At 45.5% G+C, this 23,713-nt stretch overlaps 2 protein-coding genes across 3 annotated transcripts in view; one reads left to right on the top strand and one right to left on the bottom strand.

Annotated features, from left to right (window-relative positions):
* The window catches only part of MAF (MAF bZIP transcription factor), a 364,562-nt gene that overhangs the window by 114,488 nt on the left and 226,361 nt on the right, over window positions 1–23,713 (top strand). The window lies entirely within an intron of this gene.
* Window positions 23,148–23,459, bottom strand: LOC132480178 (histone H4-like). The gene has a single exon (XM_060084139.1). It carries the CDS (start codon window positions 23,457–23,459, stop codon window positions 23,148–23,150), a length of 312 nt encoding a protein of 103 aa, XP_059940122.1.

Raw genomic sequence — 23,713 nt, 5'->3', positions numbered from 1 at the left:
GAGTGAGGGGTGGGGGTGATGAGATGGGAGTGCAGGTGTGCATACCTGCCTTGATCAGTGAGTGCAAGCCTCCAGTTCTCATCTGAGTTCAGATGAAGGAAAAGAAACCAGAAGGACCCGGTTGCAATCCAGGGAAGTATGTGTTTGAATCACTGTTTTCCATTGACCTAGGCTTAGCACACTCTAAACACCGTGCACGTCCAGAATTCAATAGTGGATTATACCATCAAAGCCCTTTGGGGCAGGGGGACAGGAGCTGTGTCCCAGGGAAATGGACTACAGGTTTGGTGTGGAAAGCAACAAGACCCCTTGTTACTTCCCCAGTCCTGTGACAACATGGACTCTCATTCACTCATTTATTCAGTCTTTGTGTGTTTAGTGAGAACTGGGTTTTTACTCCATGCTGTGTGAACTAACAGGCACTGTGCTCAGGACTTTGGGATAGATGTCCTCTGGGAACAGCCTGGGGAGAATAACTTTCTCCCCATTGTTTGGCTAGGGGACCACCTATTCACCCTTCAAAACCCAGCTCTAATGTCACCCCTTCTGTGAAATATAGCTGTTTCTCAACAAGCACGCTTTAGCCTCAGGGCCTCTGCACTTTCTATTCCCTCTGCCTGGAAGGTGTCACCCCTGGAGACCCCCGCGGCTCACTCCATGGTCACTGCTCAAAAGTTACTTTATCCGAAAAGCTTTCCTTTTTCGACACTATGACAAATAGCATCCCCAGCTCTTATAGTTCCTTACTCCCCTTAGTTTATTTGTCTTCGCACCCCTTATCACAAGCTATAGTGTGTGTGTGTGTGTGTGTTTCTTCACTTATTGTCTGTCCTTCCCACCAGAGTGTAAACTCTGTAAGGACAGGGATCATGATTTGTTCATGCCAGTCCTCGGAACACACCTGCTAATCACTGATTGGCTGAATCTTTCCAGAACTGGAATGTCACACCTTAACCACTTGTTTCCTCTCTAACAGTTTTAGTGAGGTACAATTTGCATACAGACCATAAACTTCACCCATTTAAAGAGTACAATTTAATGGGTTTTAGTATACTTACAAAGCTGTGTGACCATCACTGTACTCTAATTTTAGAACATTTTCATCACCCCAAAAGGAAGCTCTGCACCCACTAGTAGTTAACCCCCATTTCCCCCCAGCCTCCAAGCCCTGGCAGCCACTCACCAACTTTCTGTCCCTATAGATTTATTTGCCTTTTCTGGGCATTTCAAATAAATGGAATCATGTAACATGTGCTCTTTGTGACTGGCTTCCTTCATTTAGCATATAATATTTTTGAGGTTCATCCATGATGTGGCGTGTGTCAGTATTTTGTTCCGTTTTATTGCCAGATAGTATTCCATTGTATGGCTAGAACATATTTTTGTCCCTTCACCAGTTGATGGATGTTTGGGTTATTTCCACTTTTTTGACTATTGTGAATGATGTTTCTCTAAACAGTCACAAGCGAGTCTTTTTGTGGACATGTGTTTTCATTTCTCGTGGGTAGATACCTAGGAGTGGAATTGCTGGGTCTCTAACGGCAGTTTGTCACTTCATTCGTGTCATAGATTTCTTCTTTCCATTATGAGTCTTTGAGCTGCTTGAGGGCTGGCTGGGAGTCTTAGTTATCTAAGTATTCCTCTAAGACTTAATTCAGATTCTTACCTGTGGTAGCACCTTATAAATGATACTAGAACCAGGGGAAGCGAAAGAAGCTGAGCTGAGGCCAAGACCTCCTGAGTTAGGGGAGAAGCAAGGGAAATTGCTGTGGGTTCTTTTCTTACGAGGAAGCTGAGCTTTGTCTTATGTATGAGGAAGAAAGAGTGTCTGTACTCAACAGGGACATTTTCTCCCAAGTTGTCGATAGTTTCGTTCCTATCACCTTTTAAAAGGTTTTTCATTTAACAATAAACATAAATGATACCCCTGATGGAAAACTTAATAATACAGAACAATAAGAAAGAAAATGGACCACCTGTAATGCTACATTCCTGACATGGCCACTTACCGATGACATCTCTGAGCTTCAGGTTTTTATATTTGTAAAGTGGGGAAAATAATAAATGTCCTGGTGACCCGAGGAGTCTACAGTGAGGCTTAAACACAACAACCTGGGTCAAAATGTCTGAAAGTCTTTATTTATTAAGTCTCAGCATTCTTAATTAACCCTCTTCTCCTAACCCAGGTGTGCTGAAAATGTGGAGTTGAAAAGACCAAGCTCCTCATGAAGTCCCTGGATCTTTAAAAATCTGTAGGAAAAGAAGGAAGAAAATGTTTGCAGGTTGTTGGGCAGAGAAACTCTGTTGTAAAGCATAGAAAGATGTCCCTTCTACCTCACCACCCTACCCTTGACTCAGGCCTCCACAGGCATGAGAATGATCAGAAGTAAGGTGGTCCAGTAAGAAAGTCCAACCAGTGTGGACCTGTAAAATGACACTTCTCTGGCAATTTGTTCAGCAAACATCTGCAAGAATAATGGTGATGATTAGGGTGGAGGTGATGTGATGTTAATGAACATGGTGATGATAGTGGCTTCCATTTAGTGGATACCTACTATCTTCCAGGCATTAAGTAACGCATTTTACCTCTCTATCCATCCATCCATCTATCTGTCTGTCCATCCATCCACCCACCACCTGTCTGGCTCCTGTCTATCTATCCATCCATCCATCCATCCAATCTTCTCTATCCCTCAGAGCAACGCTGGGAGGTATATATCATCTCCATATTATAAATGGTGTATCTTTCCCAGCTAATGGCAGACCTGCGGGAAACCCTGGTCCTTGTGATTCCAGTCTCTTGTCCTTTCCCGTAAACTAAAAAATCTGCGTGCGTCTCACTGTGTTGAATAAGAGTCAGGGGTATGTATTAGTGAAGAGCACACGTTCTGCAGTCACAGAGACTCGTGTCACTCACTCAGCTGTCTATCCATCCCTCCCTTCAAAAAATATACATATCCAGTGCCTTCTGTGGGCCAAGCACTGTACTGGACAGTGGGATCCTGGCTCTCCTTCCCGTAATACATTAAACACATTATGTACCCTCTTTAATCATCCAGCCTCAGTTTTCTCAGTTGAAAAATGGGGAGAATAATAATAATAATACCATTGGGTTGTTGTGAGAGTTAAGTAAATTGTGCTTAGCACAGTGCCTGGCAAGAGTGAATTGACAAATGCTGGCCATTGCTGTTATCAGTACTGATATTTGTATTGAGTGGGTGGACATGGACCAGTTCTCTGGGAATCGACACTGGGGGTTGGTGTCACCCTATAGTTCTCTGTTTCCCTAACACTTTCTCTAGCCCCGGGGAGTGGGGTGCCCTTGTCGCCATGCCCCCAGATGCAGCCCTCTTCCCTGGTGCCTCTGACCTCCTAGGGTCCCAGCACCCTGGCTTGCCCTGAACCCACTGACCAGCTCTGTCAGGAAAGGGCGGACAGGCACCCCTGTTGGCAAAGATCCAACCAGGCCGAGTGTTGGGGTTCAGAGGACAAAGGAAAGGGACACTGCAAGGAAGTTCCTACTTCCTCAGAACCAGTGTTCCTATCTCCCTCGCTCACATGATCTATTGGGACATCCTTCACGTTCCAAATGTAAGCATGTCCCGGAAAAATGCCAGTGGTGGTCATGTGATGAAATGTGTTTCTTTACAAATTTACTGGCATTGTCTGAGGGGATGGGGGATGGGGAAGAAGGGAGCAGACTTTGCGTTTCTGAGCAGGGTTGAGATGGTATATTTGTGTAATTAATCACTTTTTGAAATCGAAGATAACTTGTATCTGTACAATGGGAATACTGTGAATCCCTATTATGAGGGAATTTATGAGTTCAAATGAAACCTTGTACATAAAAGTGCCTGGTTCTGCACAAAAATAACCATTTTTTTCCACCTTGTAAATTACTTCATCTTCGTATCGCTCAGCAAAGTGACAATTTTATTATCCCCATTTGCAGGGAGGAAATGGAAGCTCAGAGAGGTAACTTTACTCCCCTAAGGCCACACAGCGAATGGGTGGGAGAACCCATCTTTGAGCCCAGGTCTGTCTGAATCCCAGGCTTTGTTCTGTGTTCTTTGTGCTCTGTTCTTTATATATATATATATATATATATATATATATGTATTTTAATTTATTTTTGGTTGCATTGGGTCTTCACTGCTGCACGCGGGCTTTCTCTAGTTGCAGAGAGCAGGGGCTCCTCTTCGTTGCGGCACGCAGGCTTCTCATTGCAGTGGCTTCTCTGGTTGCGGAGCACGGGCTCAGAAGTTGCAGCACGTGGGCTTCAGTAGTTGTGGCGCCCGGACTTCAGTAGTTGTGGCACGTGGGCCTCAGTAGTTGTGGCTCGCGGGCTCTAGAGTGCAGGCTCAGTAGTTGTGGCGCATGGGCTTAGTTGCTCCACAGCATGTGGAATCTTCCGAGACTAGGGATCGAACCCGTGTCCCCTGCATTGGCAGGTGGATTCTCAACCACTGTGCCACCAGGGAAGTCCTGTGCTCTGTTCTTAACCAGTCACCATATCTTTACCACAAGGGTCAGCAAACTTTTTCTGTAAAGGGACAGACATTAAATCTTTTCAGCTTTGTGGTTCAGATGTTGCCACCACTCAACTCTGCCTTTGTAGCATGAAAGCAGCCATAGACAATATGAAAACTAGCAGACATGGCTGTGTTCCAACAAAACTTTATTTACAGAAACAGGCATGGGGCCGAGTTGGGCCCACGGGGCTGTAGTTTGCCCAGCTCTGCTTTAGAGCCAGGCCTGGGCACCTGGAAAACACCATGAAGGGGGTTAAGGCCTAAATGCCTGCTGGCATGAGGGCAGCTGTAGCCTCTCCAGAACATTTGCTTGTCACCCCAGCATAACTCTTCATATGGAAGATGGCTCTTAAAAGGAAGGGTGAGCCTGCAATTGATTGAAGGGAATCAAAGAAAGCAGGAGGATTAAGTACAAGAGATCTCCATTAGAAGGGTCTCCTCCGTGTAGCCTTCCTGACCGAGGACAAGAATAGCCCGGCTGATTTATAATGCTCCCCGGAGGATTTGCTTCTCTGGTTTCTCTTCTGTCCCCTGGATTATCTTGTCCTCAGCCACCCCCTTTCCCCAGATCCCGAAGAATTTGGACCTCTCCAGGCACGGAGGCCACGTTACCACTGTCTGCGCCTCCCACCAGTACTCTGTCCACCCCTCTGTGCCAACACCCCTGGGCGGGGTGAGCTGGGGTGGTGCAAATTAAGGATACGTGTGTCTTGAGGCTGGTGCTCCCTGGGTCTGCTCCAGACCTGTTTCTGGGACAGCAGGTGCAGCTGATCACTGTCACCAAAATACATTCTTAAGGCGAGGGCAGACGGGCCAAACAAGAGAAGGTCTCCCGCCCTCCCAGGACATGGCTTTCTCCAGAGGACACATTTGCCGTGAGGACACCCCAGTGTTAATCCTCTCACCCAGGAGATCTAAACGTGGGTCAGCATTTTAGCCGAGGGCTAGCCTCACGCAGGGGCATCCCCCCAGAGCTGTCTGGCCAGCCCAGGGCAGCAGTGAATCACACAGCAGAAGGCCCTTCTTGGATGCCGTAGCTGGTGGGGACTCCGCAGGTGTAATAAATCAGGAGCTCACCCCATTTTACCCGTACCTTCCACGTGAATATGCAGGGGCCTTCCTGGCCTGGGGAAGAGAAAATGGTAGCAGATGGCTTGAGCCAGGGCTGGGCATCCGTGGAGGCTGTCTCTTTGTCAACTTATTACCTGAGATTTATGCATGACACAGCCAGGTCTGCTCGGTGACACATTCTAATTTAATTAAATTTCTGTTGGATTGATGTCTGATCAATCAATAATGTTAATGTTTTTGCAATTTGGAGATTAAAGTATGGTCAGGCCATGGCAAACCACCGCCCTCCAGCACCATCCACTTACTTTAGAATGTTCTTTTGGAGGAGATTTGCCTGCCTGCCTGCCTGCCTTGTTTTTTCCCCTTCTCCCTTCCATATTTAAACATTTATTAAGTGCCTAGGATGTGGAGGTTGGACAAGATGGAAGTACGGCTTAGAGCAGTGGTATGCACACCTGAGAGTCCCCTCGAGGCTTTGTTAGGAAAGCGATCCCTGGGCCCCACCCCCCAGCGTTTCTGATCTGGTGGTCTGGGGTGGAGGCCAGGAATCTGCATTTCTGTCAGAGCCCAAGTACAGCTGACGCTGGTCCAGGGACCCACTCTGAGGCCCACTGGCTTGGAAGTTAAGGGCTCAAACTCTGGAATCACCTGGGTTCATATCCCACTTACAGGCTGTATGGCTTCAGGCAAGTAAATTGATTTCTCTGCGCTTCAGTTTCCTCATCCATAAAATGGGGAATAATAATGGAACCTAATTCATAGGATTGCTGCAAGCAATAAGTGAGATTCTGCAGTGCCTAGAAAACACCCAGCATGGTTCCTGGCATGCAACAAGCACTGGGTCATTGTCACCTCTTTTTGTCCTGGAGAGGAAAGCAGCTATGGTACTGCCTGCCTGGAGCTTCCCACCTGGAAGGGTGCACAAATATTATGATCAAGGCAATGAGAGGCTCTGATAGGGGTATTTAACCTAATCAGGGAGACCAGAGAGGACCTCCTGGTGAAATGGAGCTGAAATTTGAAAGGAGGGAGGGGTAAGGAGCTAATGATGAAAAGAGGAGTCTGGGAGGCTGGCATCCTTGAAATGGGTTTGACCAGTATACTTAGCCCAATGGGGAGACAGTGGAGTATTTTAAACAGAGGAGCCGACAAAACTGTATATGAACATTGAAAAGATCTTTCCAGCTGCCCTTTAGGTGAATGGCTTGCATGGTGGCGAGAATGGATATCCCAGTAGCATAGACTGAATTAGCCAGGCCTTGAGCTCTGAGATTCTGTTTCTCTCTGGAGATCTGACTCCCCAGTGGTCCCTCTCCCATATTGGTGGGTGTGAGATGGATTTGAAAGACCCTGTCCCAGTCTATGTGATAATTAACCTGTATGATGTGGAAGGTGCCATGTTGAATGGTCATCTGAGACTCTGAAGACCTAGAACACATATTATCTTTTCTTAAGGATTTTACTAAAATGACACACATCACTTATCTGCAGAACAATTGCCAACAAGCACATACATTCAAAAAATCTTTGCCGGGCTTCCCTGGTGGCGCAGTGGTTGAGAGTCCGCCTGCCGTTGCAAGGGACACAGGTTCGTGCCCCGGTCCGGGAAGATCCCACATGCCGCGGAATGGCTGGGCCTGTGAGCCATGGCCGCTGGGTCTGCGCATCTGGAGCCTGTGCTCCGCAATGGGAGAGGCCACAACAGTGAGAGGCCCGCATACCGCAAAAAAAAAAAAAAAAAAAAAAAATCTTTGCCAACAGCCAGTTGGGTGCACCAGATCAGGAGGTTGGAGGTGCCACCCTGAAGAAGACTGACCTTTAAAGTCTCTGGGTTAGCGTGGGAGACCAGCTCTAATTCAGGATTTTAGTTTAGTTTATTATTGCTTTTTTGAAGTCCCAGAATCCCTATTGAAGGTGCATGAATATTTTTCATTGTTGCGTTCAAAACAGAGCTCAGATCAGTCTCAAGTGATGTAGGCTGAAGAGAATTACTGAGAGAGAGATGGCTTCAAGTTCAGGATGACATTAATGGGCATAATTTAAACCTATGAGCCATTTTTTCTAAATGTATGCTTTTTTAAAAAATATTTATTTATTTACTTGTTTGTTTTGGGCTGCGTTGGGTCTTCGTTGCTGCACGCGGGCTTTTCTCTAGTTGCGGCGAGCGGGGGCTACTCTCCGTTGTGGTGCGCAGACTTCTTACTACAGTGGCTTCTCTTGTTGCAGAGCATGGGCTCTAGGCACACAGGCTTCAGTAGTTGTGGCACGTGGGCTCAGTAGTTGTGGCTTGCAGGCTCTAGAGCACAGGCTCAGTAGTTGTGGCGCACGGGCTTAGTTGCTCCGCGGCATGTGGGATCTTCCCCGACCAGGGCTCGAACCCCTGTCCTCTGCATTGGCAAGTGGATTCTTAACCACTGTGCCACCAGGGAAGCCCTGTGAATCATCTTTTATTCATACGGATTTGAGAGCACATTGCTGTCTGCCCTCGGTCACCTGTGCCAAAACAGGTAGGAGATGGAGAGTCCAAAGGGAGTGAGGTACAGAGGAATCCCAACCCCCATTGCTCCAGGATTCATGATCCTGTGTCTCATCGGGGATCATAGAGGCCTGAATTAGGAGTGCCGGACTTGCCTGGAGAGACCCAAACACCAGAAAAACTCTTCACCTCTTTTTTTTTTTTTTTTTGTGGTACGCGGGCCTCTCACTGTTGTGGCCTCTCCCGTTGCGGAGCACAGGCTCCGGACGCGCAGGCTCAGAGGCCATGGCTCACGGGCCCAGCCGCTCCGCGGCATGTGGGATCTTCCCGGACCGGGGCACGAACCCGTGTCCCCTGCATCGGCAGGCGGACTCTCAACCACTGCGCCACCAGGGAAGCTCTTCACCTCTTTTAAGATATCTCCCAGCCTTTGAATTCTCATTTTGGGTTTCATGCACTCATTCATTCATCCTTTTACTGAACAATCAAGGAACCGCAGCAGGGGACATCTTTGCCAGGTCCAGGAAATCTGCAAAAAATTAATATCTACAAATGTATTGATCAGAATAATATTAATAATTGTTAGCATATACTGAGTGTTTTCCCTATGGGAGGTACCATATGAAGCCCTTTACCTGTATCAGCCCATTTTTTTCTCACAGTAGCTATTGGACACAGAACCTATTATAGCTTCCAGTTTGCTAGAGTGGAAATTGAAGATCAGAGAGATTAAGTCAGTTGGCCAAGGCTACACAGCTAGTGACAGTGGCACTGAAACGTAAACAACCGTCCGTCTGATTAAAAAATAAGAATACTTGTTTTCAAGTATGTTTTTAAGACCTGTTCTGCGATCAGTTCTTCATCCATATAGTTACTGAAAACACATAAAACGTTCGGCCCCTGTGGAATGATTCTAAGGGCTTTCTCCCTGGTGGCTGTGGATCATTTAGTCAGCATCTGTGGGATTTGAGTGGTTGGTTATCCAGCTACAAATTCACCTAAAATTACTATGAACTGGACCACATTTCTCCTTGCTAAGATTTTGTCCCATTCCTTTTAAGCCATTTCTACACAACTTCCTTGAACTCCCATTCTATTAGTCCTTTATAAAAGTCCTTGCTCTTGGGCTTCCCTGGTGGCGCAGTGGTTGAGAGTCCGCCTGCCGATGCAGGGGACACGGGTTCGTGCCCCGGTCTGGGAGGATCCCATATGCCACGGAGCGGCTGGGCCCGTGAGCCATGGCCTCTGGGCCTGCGCGTCCGGAGCCTGTGCTCCGCAGTGGGAGAGGCCGCGGCAGTGAGAGGCCCGCGTACCGCAAAAAAAAAAAAAAAAAGGTCCTTGTCCTTAACTCAAGCCGTAGTGACAACTGGGTCCTTTCTTGGAGTACTTACTATCTTCAGTAACCTGTTCCTGAATTTGCTGGAAATCAAGGTCAAGGGCTAGCCTACTTCTGGGAATGCATCTTGACCCTTTTAGAAACCAAGGACATTTTCCTATGACCTGTCACGTATCTGGTTTTTAACTGCCTGCTATTGGCAGTATTCAGTGATGCTATCTACCATGTGCCCTGCGGAGCTACGCTTATTTTAGAGCAAAATTTCCAAAATGTCAGCCTTGGGCTGAGGCTACTCTGCAGGCGAGTATTCTTTGGGTCTGTGTGGCATTTTGAAAAACTTCTGAATTCTATGCCAGCATTTAAAAATCTGGGCAATTCAAGTATAAAATCACGGAGGGTCTGGTTTGCCTGGCAAAATGTGACGATGGGACAGCCCTGTTCTGTATCAGCGGTGGGCCCCAGCTCACTGGTCCTCTTACTTAGTATCACGAGGCCACATCTACACCCAGTTTATAATTTACCTGCCTGGTCCCAGGTGTATGCATTCACCCTGTATTCTTCCAAAATTAATGCTTAATTCATTCTTCACAGTGCAGGCTTGATCCTTTGCAGCTTTAGATCTCATTCCTTAGGGGAGAAGGTGCAAGCAAAGTACGAGGAGAGAACTTCTGCTTTCTTGCTGTCATCTGTTCGAATTGCATCATCTGTTCCCAATCCCTTCCTTTTCCTTCTTGCTCCAAACATAGCTCAAGAAGCCCTTTTTCTCGTCCTTAGCAATTTCTTGCAAGCCTCAGCTCTTTCTAGGGTTTTGTCTCCTCACACGCTTCTTAGGGATGCAGTGTCAGTTCACATTTGTTTTAGGGTGGGATGATGCGTCATAGAACGACACATCTGCAAAACAACTAAATTAGAAATAGAACCACGTTTCCAAGTTCACGGTGGGATCCATCGCATCAAAAAAAAAAGTGAATGCAGTTTAGAAAATAAATCTTAATAAACAAATGTTAAGAAATGTTCCAAAAAAGAGGCCTAAGGTGTTTGAGAAATAAATGTTTTTACACATCCAGTGCCAATTTAGGTGTCCTATCCTGACTTGTGGAAGGTCCAGGCAGGGTTTGACTTGACCAAGGATTTGACTGTATGTCAAACTTAGTCTTAATTGGAGCCTTAAACAGGTGCAATTCCAGTTTCCATAATGCATGGGGCCCAGTGAGTATATTTGGTGTGGTAGCCAGAGAAGGTTGATGTTGCCTGCCGTGCAGGTCTGCCATAATTCATAGAAGACATGGAATTTTCCAATCAAATTGTCATTGGATGTTAATGATATCTGCACCTGCTGTCTTCAAACAGGGCTGGAAGGAGGCCTTTCAGGGCGTCAAGCTAAGTGGGCATTTAAAAAGAGCAGCAAGAGTGATCTTATTAAAATGTAAATTCAGATCAGATCTTTACTTTCCTTAAAAGTATCCAGGGGCTTCCCTGGTGGCACAGTGGTTGAGAGTCCGCCTGTCGATGCAGGGGACATGGGTTCGTGCCCCGGTCTGGGAAGATCCCACATGCCGCAGAGCGGCTGGGCCCGTGAGCCATGGCCGCTGAGCCTTCGCGCCTGGAGCCTGTGCTCCGCAGCGGGAGAGGCCACAACAGTGAGAGGCCCGTGTACCGCAAAAAAAAAAAAAAAAAAAAAGTATCCAGTACCTTCCACTGCCTGTAGATGAAAGCCCAGCTCCTTACCACAGCCCGTGTCCCTCTGTGAGCCAGCTTTGGCTGCTTCTCCAAGCCCCTCTCTGGCCACTGCTGCCTGATTTTTTCTTTCTATCCCAAGGGCCCTTCTCTGTGTCCTCTAAACAGGCCAAGCTCCCTCCCCCCTTACGTCTTTGCATTAGCTGTCTCCTCTTGCTGGGATGGCTTTCTTCCCCATCCTTGTGGGGCTGCCATTCTCATTGCACTGAAGACCCCAATGACTAAAATATTCTCTCCCTGGAGTGGGCCTTCTCTGAGCACCCTGATTAAAACAGCCCTGCCTTCTGCCACTCTCCAATCCCTTGCCCTGATGTATGTGTCCTCATAACACTAAGCAAGACCCTAAAATACATATTTCTATTTTACTTATTATATTGCTTATTATATACCTCTCCCATAAGAACAGAAACAATAGAGGCAATGTATTGGTCTGTCTTGTTTGCTTCTATATCTGTAGCACCTAAAATAGTGCCTGGCATTTAGTAGGTGCTCAGTAAACATGTGTTATAGGTCCAAAGGCAAGTAAGCATGGATGTCTAGAGGAAATGAATTATTATTACGTCTACGGTACACAAAATCTGCTTTGTGCTGGGTTGTGTGTGTGTGTATGTGTATGTGGCCATGTGTGTACGTATGTGTGTATGTGCACTCTTTCAGCTTTTTGGGGTATAACTGACAAAAAGAAATTGTGTATATTTCAAGTGTACCACTTGATTCTTTGATGATCTGATATAATTTACGCATTGTGGAATGTTCTCCACAATCAAGCTAGTTAACACATGCATCACCTCACGTAGTTCCCTTTCTTGTGTGTGTGGTAAGAACACATAATCTATCCTCTTAGCAAAATTTTAGTATACAATGCAGTATTAGCACTATAATCATTCTGCTGTCCAGGAGGTCTCCAGAACTTCTTCATCCTGTGTAACTGAAACTTTGTACCCTTTAACCAACATCTCCCCATTTCCCCCACCACCCAACCCCTGACAACCACCGTTCTACTCTTGGATTTTGTGAGTTCAGGTATTTTAGATTCCACCTATAAGCGAGATCGTGCAGTATTCGTCTTCATTTATTTCACTTAGATAATGTCTTCAGGTTCATCCATGTTCTTGCAATGTCAGGATTTCCTTCTTTTTTAAGGCTGAATAATATTCCATTGTATGTATGCACCACGTTTTCTTTATCCGTTCATCCATCGATGGATGCTTAGATTGTTTCCAAGTCCTGGGTACTGTGAATAATGCTGCAGTGAATAAAGGAGTGCAGATACCTCTTCAAGATACTGATTTCATTTTCTTGGGGTATATTCCCAGGAGTGGGATTGCTGGATCATATGGCAGTTCTATTTTTAATTCTTTGAGGAACCTCCATACTGTCTTCCATGATGGATATACTGATTTACATTTTCACCACCAGTGTGCAAGGGCTCTTTTTTCTCCATATCTTCACCAATACTTGTTATCTTTTGTCATTTTGATAATAGCCATCCTAATAGGGTGAGGTAATATCTCACTTTGGTTTTGATTTGCATTTCCCTGATGATTAGTGATTTGGAGCACCTTTTCATAAACCTGCTGGCCATTTGTATATCTTCTTTGGAGAAATGTTTACTCAGGTCTCTTGACCATTTTTAATTTTAATTTAATTTAATTTTTTTTGCTATGGAGTTGAGTTTCTTATATACTTTAGATACCAACCACTTATCAGATACATGGTTTTCAAATATTTTCTCCCATCCCGTAAGTTGCCTTTTCTCTCTGTTGATTGTTTCCTTTGCTGTGCAGAAGCTTTTTACTTTGTTGCAATCCCACTTGCCTATTTTTGCTTTTATTGCCTGTGCTTTTGGTATCATATCTAAAAAAATCATTGCCCAGATCAGTGTCAAGAAGGGACACTGTCAGTGTCCTTATGTTTTCTTCTAGTAGTTTTATGGTTTCAGGTCTTACGTTTAAGTCTTTACGCCATTTTAAGTCAGTTGTTGTGTACGGTGGAAGGTAAGGGTCCAATTTCATTCCTCTGCGTGTGGCTATCCAGTTTTCCTCGCACCATCTATTAAAGGGATTGTCCTTTCCCCATTGTGTGTTCTTGTTCTTAGCACCCTCTTCAAAGATCCGTCAACTGTTTTTGCGTGTGCATGCATTCTTTTTTTCAATTTTTTGGCTGCAATGGGTCTTCATTGCGGCATGCGGTATGTTCGTTGAGGCATGCGGGATCTTTCATTGCGGCGCGCGGGCTTCTCTCTAGCTGCGGCGCGCGGGCTTCTCTCTAGCTGTGGTGCACAGGCTTCAGGGCATATGGGCTCTGTAGTTTGCAGCACGTGGCCTCTCTCGTTGAGGCACGTGAGCTCAGTAGTTGCGGCACGGGAGGTGCGCGAGCTCAGTAGTTGTGGCGTGTGGGCTTAGTTGCCCCGTGGCATGTGGGATCTTAGTTCCCTGACCAGGGGTCGAACCCTCATCCCCTGCATTGTAAAGCGGATTCTTTACCATTGAACCACCAGGGAAGTCCCTGCATGCACTCTTAACAAGATGTGAGCCTGGAGAGGAAATCAGAGGCCACACCAGGAGGGAGTTGTTAGCTGGGGTAAGAAGTTTAGACTTTAAACACAGAGAAATGGGGAGGATTTCTAAACTCATAATACAGTTGTTCATATCGAGGGCTCTGCAGTCCAATGGCTGCTGGTACTCCCGTCTTATTTACCACTTTGTGACCTTGAGTAAGTTACTCACCCTGTTAAATTCAGTCTCAGTTTCTTCACCTGAAAATGGGAATAATAAAATTGCCTCCCTCATAGAATCGTTAGGAAGAAATGAAATGTATGCCGAGTACTTTTGTACTGTGCCTGATGCAGAGTAAGGGATCAGTCAGTGTTGGCCTTTCTTGCTGTTGTCATGATTATCTTCCCAAGACTGAGATGAACCAGATAATTTGTTTGGGGAGGAGTTGCTGATAGATTTGGATTGGCAGGGTGCCAGATAGGGGAAGTGGAGGGAGCCAGGTGTTAGGTCTCTCTTTTTTTTTTAATTGAAGTATAGTTGATTTACAATGTTGTGTTAATTTCTGCTATACAGCAAAGTGATTCAGTTACATTTTTTTAGATTCTTTTCCATTATGGTTTATCACAGGATATTGAATATAGTTCCCTGTGCTCTACAGTAGGACCTTTCTGTTTATCCATTCTATATATAGTGGTTTGCATCTGCTAACCCCAAACTCCCGCTCCATCCCTCCCCCACCCTCCCTCCGCCTTGGCAACCACAAGTGTGTTCTCTATGATTCTGTTTCTGTTTCATAGATAGGTTCATTTGTGTCATATTTTAGATTCCACATATAAGTGATATCATATGATAGTTGTCTTTCTCTGTCTGACTTACTTCACTTAGTATGATAATCTAGGTCCATCCATGTTGCTACAAATAGCATTATTTCATTCTTTTTTATGACTGAGTAGTATTCCATTGTATATCAGTACCACATCTTCTTTATCCATTCATCTGTCGGTGGACAGGTGCTGTCTGTTGCACAGAAAGTAAAGCCTCTATTTTGAGTGCAGCTTGGGGGCAGGGGGGAGCCTGAGGTCCCCTGTAAGGGGTGACAGGTGCCTTCTCATAAACCAGAGCTACACATTGGACTCTGCTCTTTAAGTCATTCGACCGCTTATTAGACAGCTAGAAAAACAGCCCAAAAAAGCATAGTCGGGCTGGTTTTGCTAAAAAGAAATCAGGTCACCCAGTCCATGGGGTGAAAGAACGTATAACACTGGACAAAGTGGGGAGGGACTTGCTTACCTAGGGATCGTCTCCATTTTCCTGGACTCTTTCCAGACTGACCACATGGACGCACGTGTTCCCTCTCCTTTCCCCAGATAGTAACCACATGGACACAACTGCCCTCTCCTCTTTCCCCAAATAGTGCCTATGGCAGAGACTGCCATGCCCTCAACAAATCCTAGTCCTCTTCCTCCTGGGCACGTAGTAGACTACATTTCCCAGCACCCTTTGCAGTTAAATGCACCATGTGACCATGTTCAGGACAGTGGAAGAAAGGGGGCTGGTAAAGACCCTTTCTGACCCGGCACATGAAGACCTCCTGTGATTTCCTTCATGACCCTTTTGTCCCATCTGCTGGCTGAATTGAGGTGGTCCAAGGACCTGGAGGAGTGTGGAGCCACAGGATGGAAGGAGCCTGGGTCCCCGAGCCGCCCTTAGAGGAGAGCTGCCCCAGGGACACAGGGAGACCAGAAACACCCACCTTGAACTGTCCTGTGAGCAAGAAATAAACTTTGTTGTGTTAAGCCACAAAATTTGGGGGCTGCTTGTTATACCAGCTAACACATCCTAACTAAATATACCACCCTTTAGAAAGTATCATGTGAGTGCTCAATGACATATATTCTTTAGCCAGCTACATTCTAAGAATGGATGAGTGACACTTGAAATAGATATACATTAACTCTAATCTTTAGAAAGCCTGCTTATATCATTAGTATTATGCCTACTTTGCAGACAAAGAATCAGAGGTTCCTAAAGTTCACACATATATGTCAGAGCCTATGTTTGTGGCACCAAATTCCACATTCTTTCCTCTGTGCCTCTAAGTGTGCTAAGTAGTAAGAATCCAGGGAGACAAAGGAAATTTGTAGAGCTGAAGAAAAGAGAAAGAATGTAAAAGGAAGAAAAAAATATTTTTATATATTTTAACATCGGTCATCTAAATATTGGCAATAGAGAAATGGAAAATGTGAGGAGAGGGACATTCGCAATAAAAATGAAAACTTTGGAAGACTTTGGGATAAAGTTAGCAATAAATATAAAGGAAAATTTATTACAGTTTTTAAAAGTTTAAAAATTAATCTTGGAGGAACATTTCAAGGCCCTGAAAGGGGAGATTCAAAAGACATCAACACTACCCCAGATTCAACTGCACATTCAGGGGAACTTCAGTCAAGATCCTAAATGATTTTTGTAAATGACAAGTTGAATCCATACATCATAGGGAAGAAGCAATATGCAGAAGAGCCAAGAGGTTAAAAAAAACCAAACCTAACTGATAGGGAGAGGGAAAGGATTATTGGCCTACTGTATTGGATATGAGAATACTTTCCTTAACATATGGTGATGTTGCACAAATGGACAAATAGTGTTAATGAAACAGAGAATAGAGTTCTGGTTTGGACAAGTTACATGCAAGAGTTTACTATATCATGAAGGTAGCATTTGAAATTAAGGGAAAAAGACATTATTTAATACATAACATTAGGACAAATAGTTATCCATTTTTTCTTAGTTTCCCACATAGCTTTTGTAGAAAAAAATACTTAAGGTATTTTCAGTCTTGGCGGAAGATCTTTCAAAGCTTAATGCCTAATGCTGGAAAAAGAGAAATAGATTGATAAGGTGAGTTACCCTGCACTATAAAGCTTGCATTGTAAAAGACATACAAAGTTTAAAATATTAATGATAAACTGAGAAAATGTTAGCAACACTTTTGATAGAGTGTTAATATCCATCATATAAGAAGATCTATTATTAAGCAATAATAAAAAATCGGGCTTCCCTGGTGGCGCAGTGGTTGAGGGTCCGCCTGCCGATGCAGGGGACACGGGTTCGTGCCCCGGTCCGGGAAGATCCCACATGCCGCGGAGCAGCTGGGCCCGTGAGCCATGGCCGCTGAGCCTGCGCGTCCAGAGCCTGTGCTCCGCAACGGGAGAGGCCCCAACAGTGAGAGGCCCCAACAGTGAGAGGCCCGCGTACCGCAAAAAATAATAATAATAAAATAAAAAAATTTAAAAAAAGGTATCTGAGCCCCGGCTCTGCCTCTAATTGGCTGAGCACAGTCTCCTATCCTGAACACTTGAAAAAAGAATGGTACCTACCTTACTGGGTAATAGGGAGAATTAAGATGAGACATATAAGGCACTTATAAATGCATAATTAAGCTTATGCACATAAAGCACTGATAAAACTCAGTAAATGTTAACTGCTGTTACAACATTCCACAACTCATTTTCTTCCCTGTAATGCTGGGAAAGAAAAACGAATGAACGTATATGTTTGTGTAAAAAACAAACAAGAGAAATCTTTTCCTGCATTTTCCTGTGGCTTGTTTAGCATCTCCTCAAATTCTCCAGACAGTGAGACTTCCCCGGGGAGAAGCACTTCTCAATGACTCTAACCCCAGACAGTCCCCAAGTGAGAAGAGGACTAAACTCTCCCCTTCGACCTTTGGCTAATGCCAAGGGTCACACATGATCCTACGTGGTATTTTTTAACCAAGACACAAAGAGTAGCATAATGACAAATAATCTAAGAACATAAACATACCTATCATTTTTATCATTCATACCACTTTTTTTTTTTTTATCAAAAAGGCAATTCATGCTTATTGTTGGATTTTTGGAAAACTCAGAAAGGCTCCCAGAAGAGTGGAGTTTCACCTCGTCCACCTCCTCTAGCTGCCATGATGCGTATCTTGGTTAACGTGGTCAAGTCAAATGGGCACCTATTGTGTAAGCTTGTTTTACATGTCCTTATAAGTTGTAAATATTTTCCTATGTCGATAAATAGCTAAAACACATAAGAACACACTCTGTCATGAAATAAAGGAACTCGCTCTGGGGCAAAGTGGTTTCTGTCATTGGCAAAGCAGTCTTCTATCAGTGACAGTGTGTGACGGGAGAGTTCCCTTGTGTTGTTCTTCCCAAAGATGCCCAGAGAGACAGGTGCGTTCTCATGACTAGGAGAGAAAGGAAAAGAGGTGTTCATGTTTCCCATTCCATCTAATCTTATAGCTAATTGAGAGGTTTTTAGGGAGAGAAGAGAGATGTGAGTTATGAGCTCTTTTTCTGCTATTTACCCCAGAATGTGATCACACATTAAGGGCACACACACACACACACACACACACACGATTATAGATACCACAACCTTCATGATGTTCTCGGGATAATGGGATAACAAGCAATTTTTGTTTTCTTCTTTTGGATCATTCATATTTTAATTTTTTTTCCTCATGAGCAGAGGACGAATAAGAATGTGGATTTCTTTATTTTATTTCTTTATTTTACTGAAGTATAGTTGATTTACAATGTTGCGTTTAATTACTGCTGTATATAGCAAAGTGATTCAGTTGTATATATATATACATTCCTTCTTTTTTTAATATTCTATTCCATTATGCTTTCTCACAGGATATTGGATATAGTTCTCTGTGCTCTGTAGTAGGACCTTGTTGTTTATGTGATTGTGGATTTCTTTAAAATGATAAGAATATATCACCGTCGGGGCTTCCCCGGTGGCGCAGTGGTTGAGAGTCCGCCTGCCGATGCAGGGGATGCGGGTTCGTGCCCTGGTCCGGGAAAATCCCACATGCCGCGGAGCGGCTGGGCCCATGAGCCATGGCTGCTGGGCCTGCGGGTCCGACCACAAAAAAAAAAAAAAAAAAAAAAAAAAAAAGAATATATCGCCGTCAACATTTCAGAATAACAAAATAATACGGCTTTCCTGGTACAACGGAGCCACCCTCTTTACATATGGTGGGAGGTAGCTGTGGATAACGCTTGTCCTGATTTCCAGTTGTGGTGGCATTTCAGGCCCTGATGAAAGATACCGTGAGCTTCTTGGGGGTGCCTTGATCACTCAGGGGTGCCTGTCCCGTCACTACATATCAAGCTTAATCCTCATCTGAGGAGGACATCACCTAACTGATTCCATAATACGTCTGCCATCCCAGAGTCCCATCGTCCAAATCTTCCCCCTTCTGGGGGAAGTACATACAAATGTATATGTACACATATATAATTTATTGGGTGGCTGGCTCATCAAGTATATTGGTTTTTCATAGCTCCACTATTGTCAGCATATTTCAGATTGGATTTGCTGCTGACATGGTTGAATGAAAAAATACTGACATGTTTCAGTATTGCACTTGACATTTTTAGTATTATTATTAGTGGTTTCACTCCATGTAGTGTCATTGTCCAAATGGGATCGTGCCCCCAAAAAAATCCAACTGCTGTTTGATTCTGAAGAGGTGCCTGGCTTTTGGGTGCTGTGCTTTATACCACCCGTGGAGCTTCGAGGGAAGAGGTGTCAAACCATGGTGCAAATTGCTCGTGACACTTGTTGCCCAGAAAATTCCTGCAGAGCTAATTTGGAACTTATTTCTGGGAGAGATCTTTTCTTGAAGAGAAGGACCCTTTTCAACCTCATCCTAATTAACAAAGTGTCATCATGATTCTAAGCAGAATAATCCTGCTCTCTCCTTTCCAACGACCTTGACCATATCTGTCAGTCCTTGAACAGTCCTTGCAAACTTACATTTGACCCCAATTTCCTATAAGCCCTCACAGAATCACCAAGGCAAATACAGAAGCTCCAGGTTTATATATACATATTCCACAAACAAGGCTTTGCAGGAAGACATAAACAAAATGTATTTATTCTTCTATGCTACAAAGCACCAACGTTCGTTTGCATATAAATAGAGTCATTTCATATTCAAAGTTTAATTTTTAGCAAAATGTCCCAGAAAGAAGACTCCAGGAATAGGCCACCTCATGGAGAAGTAGAATTTGAGTTATTTCTTCATGAAGAGCTGTTTCTGAGGCGCTGGCTGCCAGGGTGTGACGAACTGGGTAGGCACATGTTCAGGTCACGTTGGAGAAGGTGACCAGCAAAGGGGGCCTCTGTCATCTGTTACTCAGCTTGAAGTTGTAAAGAACAGCTTTCTCCAATTGAGTTGACTTAGTAGCGAATCACCTTCTCCCCAGCCTTGAGCCCAGTTTAAAATGGAGCGTTCTGGAATAATCAGTGTTTGTTTATCAATCCACCGGCGTCCTCCAATGAGCGTCTCTTGAATGTAAGGGGATTCTCCTGGAATGTGTAGACCGCTCAGGCCCTAATTGCTCGGACCTGTTGCGAAAGAGACATGTTTATCTCTTGCTGGGTTGCTGTCAAAACAGAATGGGTGTATTTCTATCAGTGAAGCACTACTCTGACAATTTGTCCCTGGAGATAAATGGCGTTTTCCATAGAGGCTTTAAATAGGAGCCATAATGGGAGTGTATGGAACGGAGCTGAATAATTAGATCGTTCTCCATAAATCCTGCCGTGAAGTCATTCACACAGGACGATTTCCTGGGCTGTATGTTAGCACACAGCTGTATGCGGTGTGGACACAGCTGTGTTCTGTGAGGGATGATAGGTAAGTAAATCACAGATGATTGAGACATGGAGAGAACTTAACTCCGTGTTTTCCCCGTAGAATTTGTCTCCTTTGCCGAAGGAACACCCATATTAATTTGTTTTTATCGCTACAAATATGGTACTTACATATTTGTATGGTAGTAGCAGGAGCCGTCTTCACTTACTTGATTTGAATTCCATTTTTAAATGTAAATATATCAGATGCATCTTGTTTATGACAGGTGGGAATAAGAAACACCCCATTAAGACAGGTAAAACAGGTGTTTCTGGTCAATTTGAACGGCGTCTTCTTGAGGTGTGTTAGCTGGAGTACAAGAGGAGTTAAAGATATCTCATGCCTCCCATTTGTGCGTTTGTCGACCTTCTAAAATAATGTAGAAGTTTCTGTATGTGTATACTACTCTACTGGATTTGGAGTTCCCTCAGGGCAAGGCCATGTTTTAGTTCCTGTTGTATCCAGAGCACCTAACAGTTCACGGCAGATAATAAGGCAAAGAGCGGGGCTTTTAAAGTAAGTGCCATTTTTTTTAACCCCAGAGAGAAGCTCCCTTGAGCCTTGTATGTATAGGAGGCTTTTGTTCGATCAAGCCTCCCGAGATGGCTGTTGTCTTGCTCTCTGTACCTCCCCTGCTTCACCTACACTCTACTCACCTGACTGCCCTTCCTACACACTTGCCCCACCCGAGCTAGTGATTGTTCTAACCCTTAGATCAGAACGTCTCCGCCTATTAGCTTATTAAAAGGGCAGGGAGGGGCCTCGTGTCCCTCTGCTAGTTTCCCTGGTAACTGATGAGCCCACCTGATGTCAATTCCCCTTATAACCCGTAAGCTCGCCTGCCCGCCGGGTAGCAAAGCCGGCCGCCATGTTCTCCCCGCGCTGTGCAGCACACGCTCCAGGACCTTGCCTCACACAGGTAAGCTCCCCCGTTGTCTTTGTCGCTGATTCCGGGCTCTTTCTTCCGTCTTGAAGCTGGGCAAGCACAGGCCTTGCAGGCTGGCGGGGTGCAGCCCGACGGTGGGCAGAGCCAGCCTGGAGACCGAGGAAACGCCTGTGAGCGCCGAGATGTCGGGAATTCAGGAAGCGGCTGAGGGGGAATGGAACGTTGCTTGGCCGTCGACTAGCGTGGGGGGCCCTCAAGTTGGGGGTGTAATCCTGCAGGTTGCAGGGGTATTTCTGGGGCGGCCGTCCACTAACATGGGGGGCCCAGAATTTCCAGGGGGCGATCCTAAAAGTTGCGGGGGAAATCCTGGGGTGGCCGTCCACTAGTACGGGGGCCCCTGGGGTGGCTTCCTTGATAAAGGGGGGCCGCCAAGAGGGTACGGAGAACTCATAGACACCCCTAAGGCTGTTGCGGAGATATTGGCCGTCATTACAACGGGAAAATAGAAGTTAGACTGTAAGGCGGTGGCCGCAGCTGTGGGCTGGCTGGTGCTTGTTACAGTAAGAAGGGCTCTGGGCTGAGCAACAATGGCTTCAGTGTGGAATGAGTCAAACTGCTGGGTCTACAGCGAGATGCTGTTGTCGTCGTCTTCTGGGAAACTCGACCCAGCTAATGTGACTAGGTGGGCGCAGCCGAGAGTGGTGGGGAAATACTCTGCCCGTCCTCCTGTCTCCATATCAGAAGGACCCCCGTGGGTAAACGTCACTGTACAGCTAACTGCCCGTGAGCCTCCCTGGGCTAGGCTGTGTGGACTGGAGTAGGCTGGTTTCCGGACACACAAGTCCAACTATTAGGATTAACTGTGTTTTCTTTGGAAAGACCTGATGCGCCCACCCCTAATGGTACATAGCGTGGGGAAGCAGACCTGTACTGTGACTGCTGACCCCTGGCTAGGCCACCAGAATGTTTCTCGTAGCGCCCGGGCCTTCCCCTCTCCATGAGGGTGGCCTTGCCTTCCTCGTAACTGGACAGGATGCTGTGGCCATAGATGCCCTCTCCATTGACCCGGTAAGTGCGTGGCTCCAGGATTTGCCCACGTCCTGGTGAATGACTGTTCTAAGCATACTAGGTATCTTACTCTTGATGCTTTTTTAGCTTCTGGTGTCTGTATTGTATTTGTGGTGTCTGGTTGCAGTGCCCCTCTACATACCTGACCCCTGGAATATTGAGGAAGAGAGGCAGACCAAGATGGTAAGGGTTGTGCAGGGTATGTAGGGCTGCAGTGTATGGTCAAGCCACCCAAGATGGCTGTTGTCTTGCTCTCTGTATACCCCTTGTCTCTGTCGTGGACTCTGGGCTCTTTCTTTGGTCTTGAAGCTGGGCACGCATAGGCCTTGTGTAGGTCTGTGGGGTGCAGCCCAACAGCTTTGCTCTGAAATTAGCTTGCAGCACACCGTGGTTCTACTTAGAGGGTGGCCCTGCCTGGTACGGTCATTTAAGCAATGCTGGTGAGTTGCCTTTTAAGAAAAATAGTGGATATGGGAAACTGACAAAGAATGGTGGAAATTCTGCCAGCTGGGTGCTATGGGGAAAGAATGGGTCCGTGTTTCCTGAGCTGTTTTTCATGGATGAGATGGACCCGAAGGATGGCCAGCCATGCTGAATGGACCACACTCAAAGGATCAACTCATGGATAGGCAGACATTTGAAAAAACAAGTGTGTAGGGATCTGGCCCATCCTAAATTTATCCCCGCGACTTTTGAATTCAAGAGTATTTTCCTTTAGGAGAAGGGTGCTGAATCATTCTTTTATAAGTATGAAGAAATAGCTCTTTTTTTTTTTCTTTCATGGCCCTGAGAAGGGCCTTTTGTCAGTAAACAAGAGCTTCACAAAGACTGCAATGAAACTTAGCCACCGAAACCATACAGAGTGCGTCCCTGGCGTTTGAGCGCGTAAACCATGTCCATGGCGGTGACAGTCTTGCGCTTGGCATGCTCGGTGTAGGTGACAGCGTCGCGGATCACATTCTCCAAGAACACCTTCAGCACCCCGCGGGTCTCCTCGTAGATAAGACCAGAAATACGCTTCACACCACCACGCCAGGCGAGGCGGTGGATAGCAGGTTTGGTGATGCCCTGGATGTTATCACGGAGAACTTTACGATGACGCTTGGCGCCCCCCTTCCCCAGACCCTTTCCACCCTTGCCTCGGCCAGACATGACTAAGAGCTACTCCTAACCTCTTACAGCAGGAATAGGTCTTTGACATCACTGAAACTTAATGAATACATTGGGGGTTCTTCCTTTTCCTCTTCAAATTTCATGTGTTCCCAGTGTTCCCAAATTGGGTTGGTTTGGGTGTCATTTGTGACAAGTAATGAAGACCAATGTTGGCAAGCCCAAGAGGTGGGCACAACTAGTCTTTAATGTCTGGTAGCATTCTTTTACTACATGCTTCCCCTGACTCTGCAGGG

The sequence above is a fragment of the Mesoplodon densirostris genome, chromosome 19 (assembly GCF_025265405.1).
Source record: "Mesoplodon densirostris isolate mMesDen1 chromosome 19, mMesDen1 primary haplotype, whole genome shotgun sequence".
Classification (NCBI taxonomy): Eukaryota; Metazoa; Chordata; class Mammalia; order Artiodactyla; family Ziphiidae; genus Mesoplodon; species Mesoplodon densirostris.
Note: the sequence above shows the minus strand (reverse complement) of the source record. Positions and strands in the feature narration are given on the sequence as shown.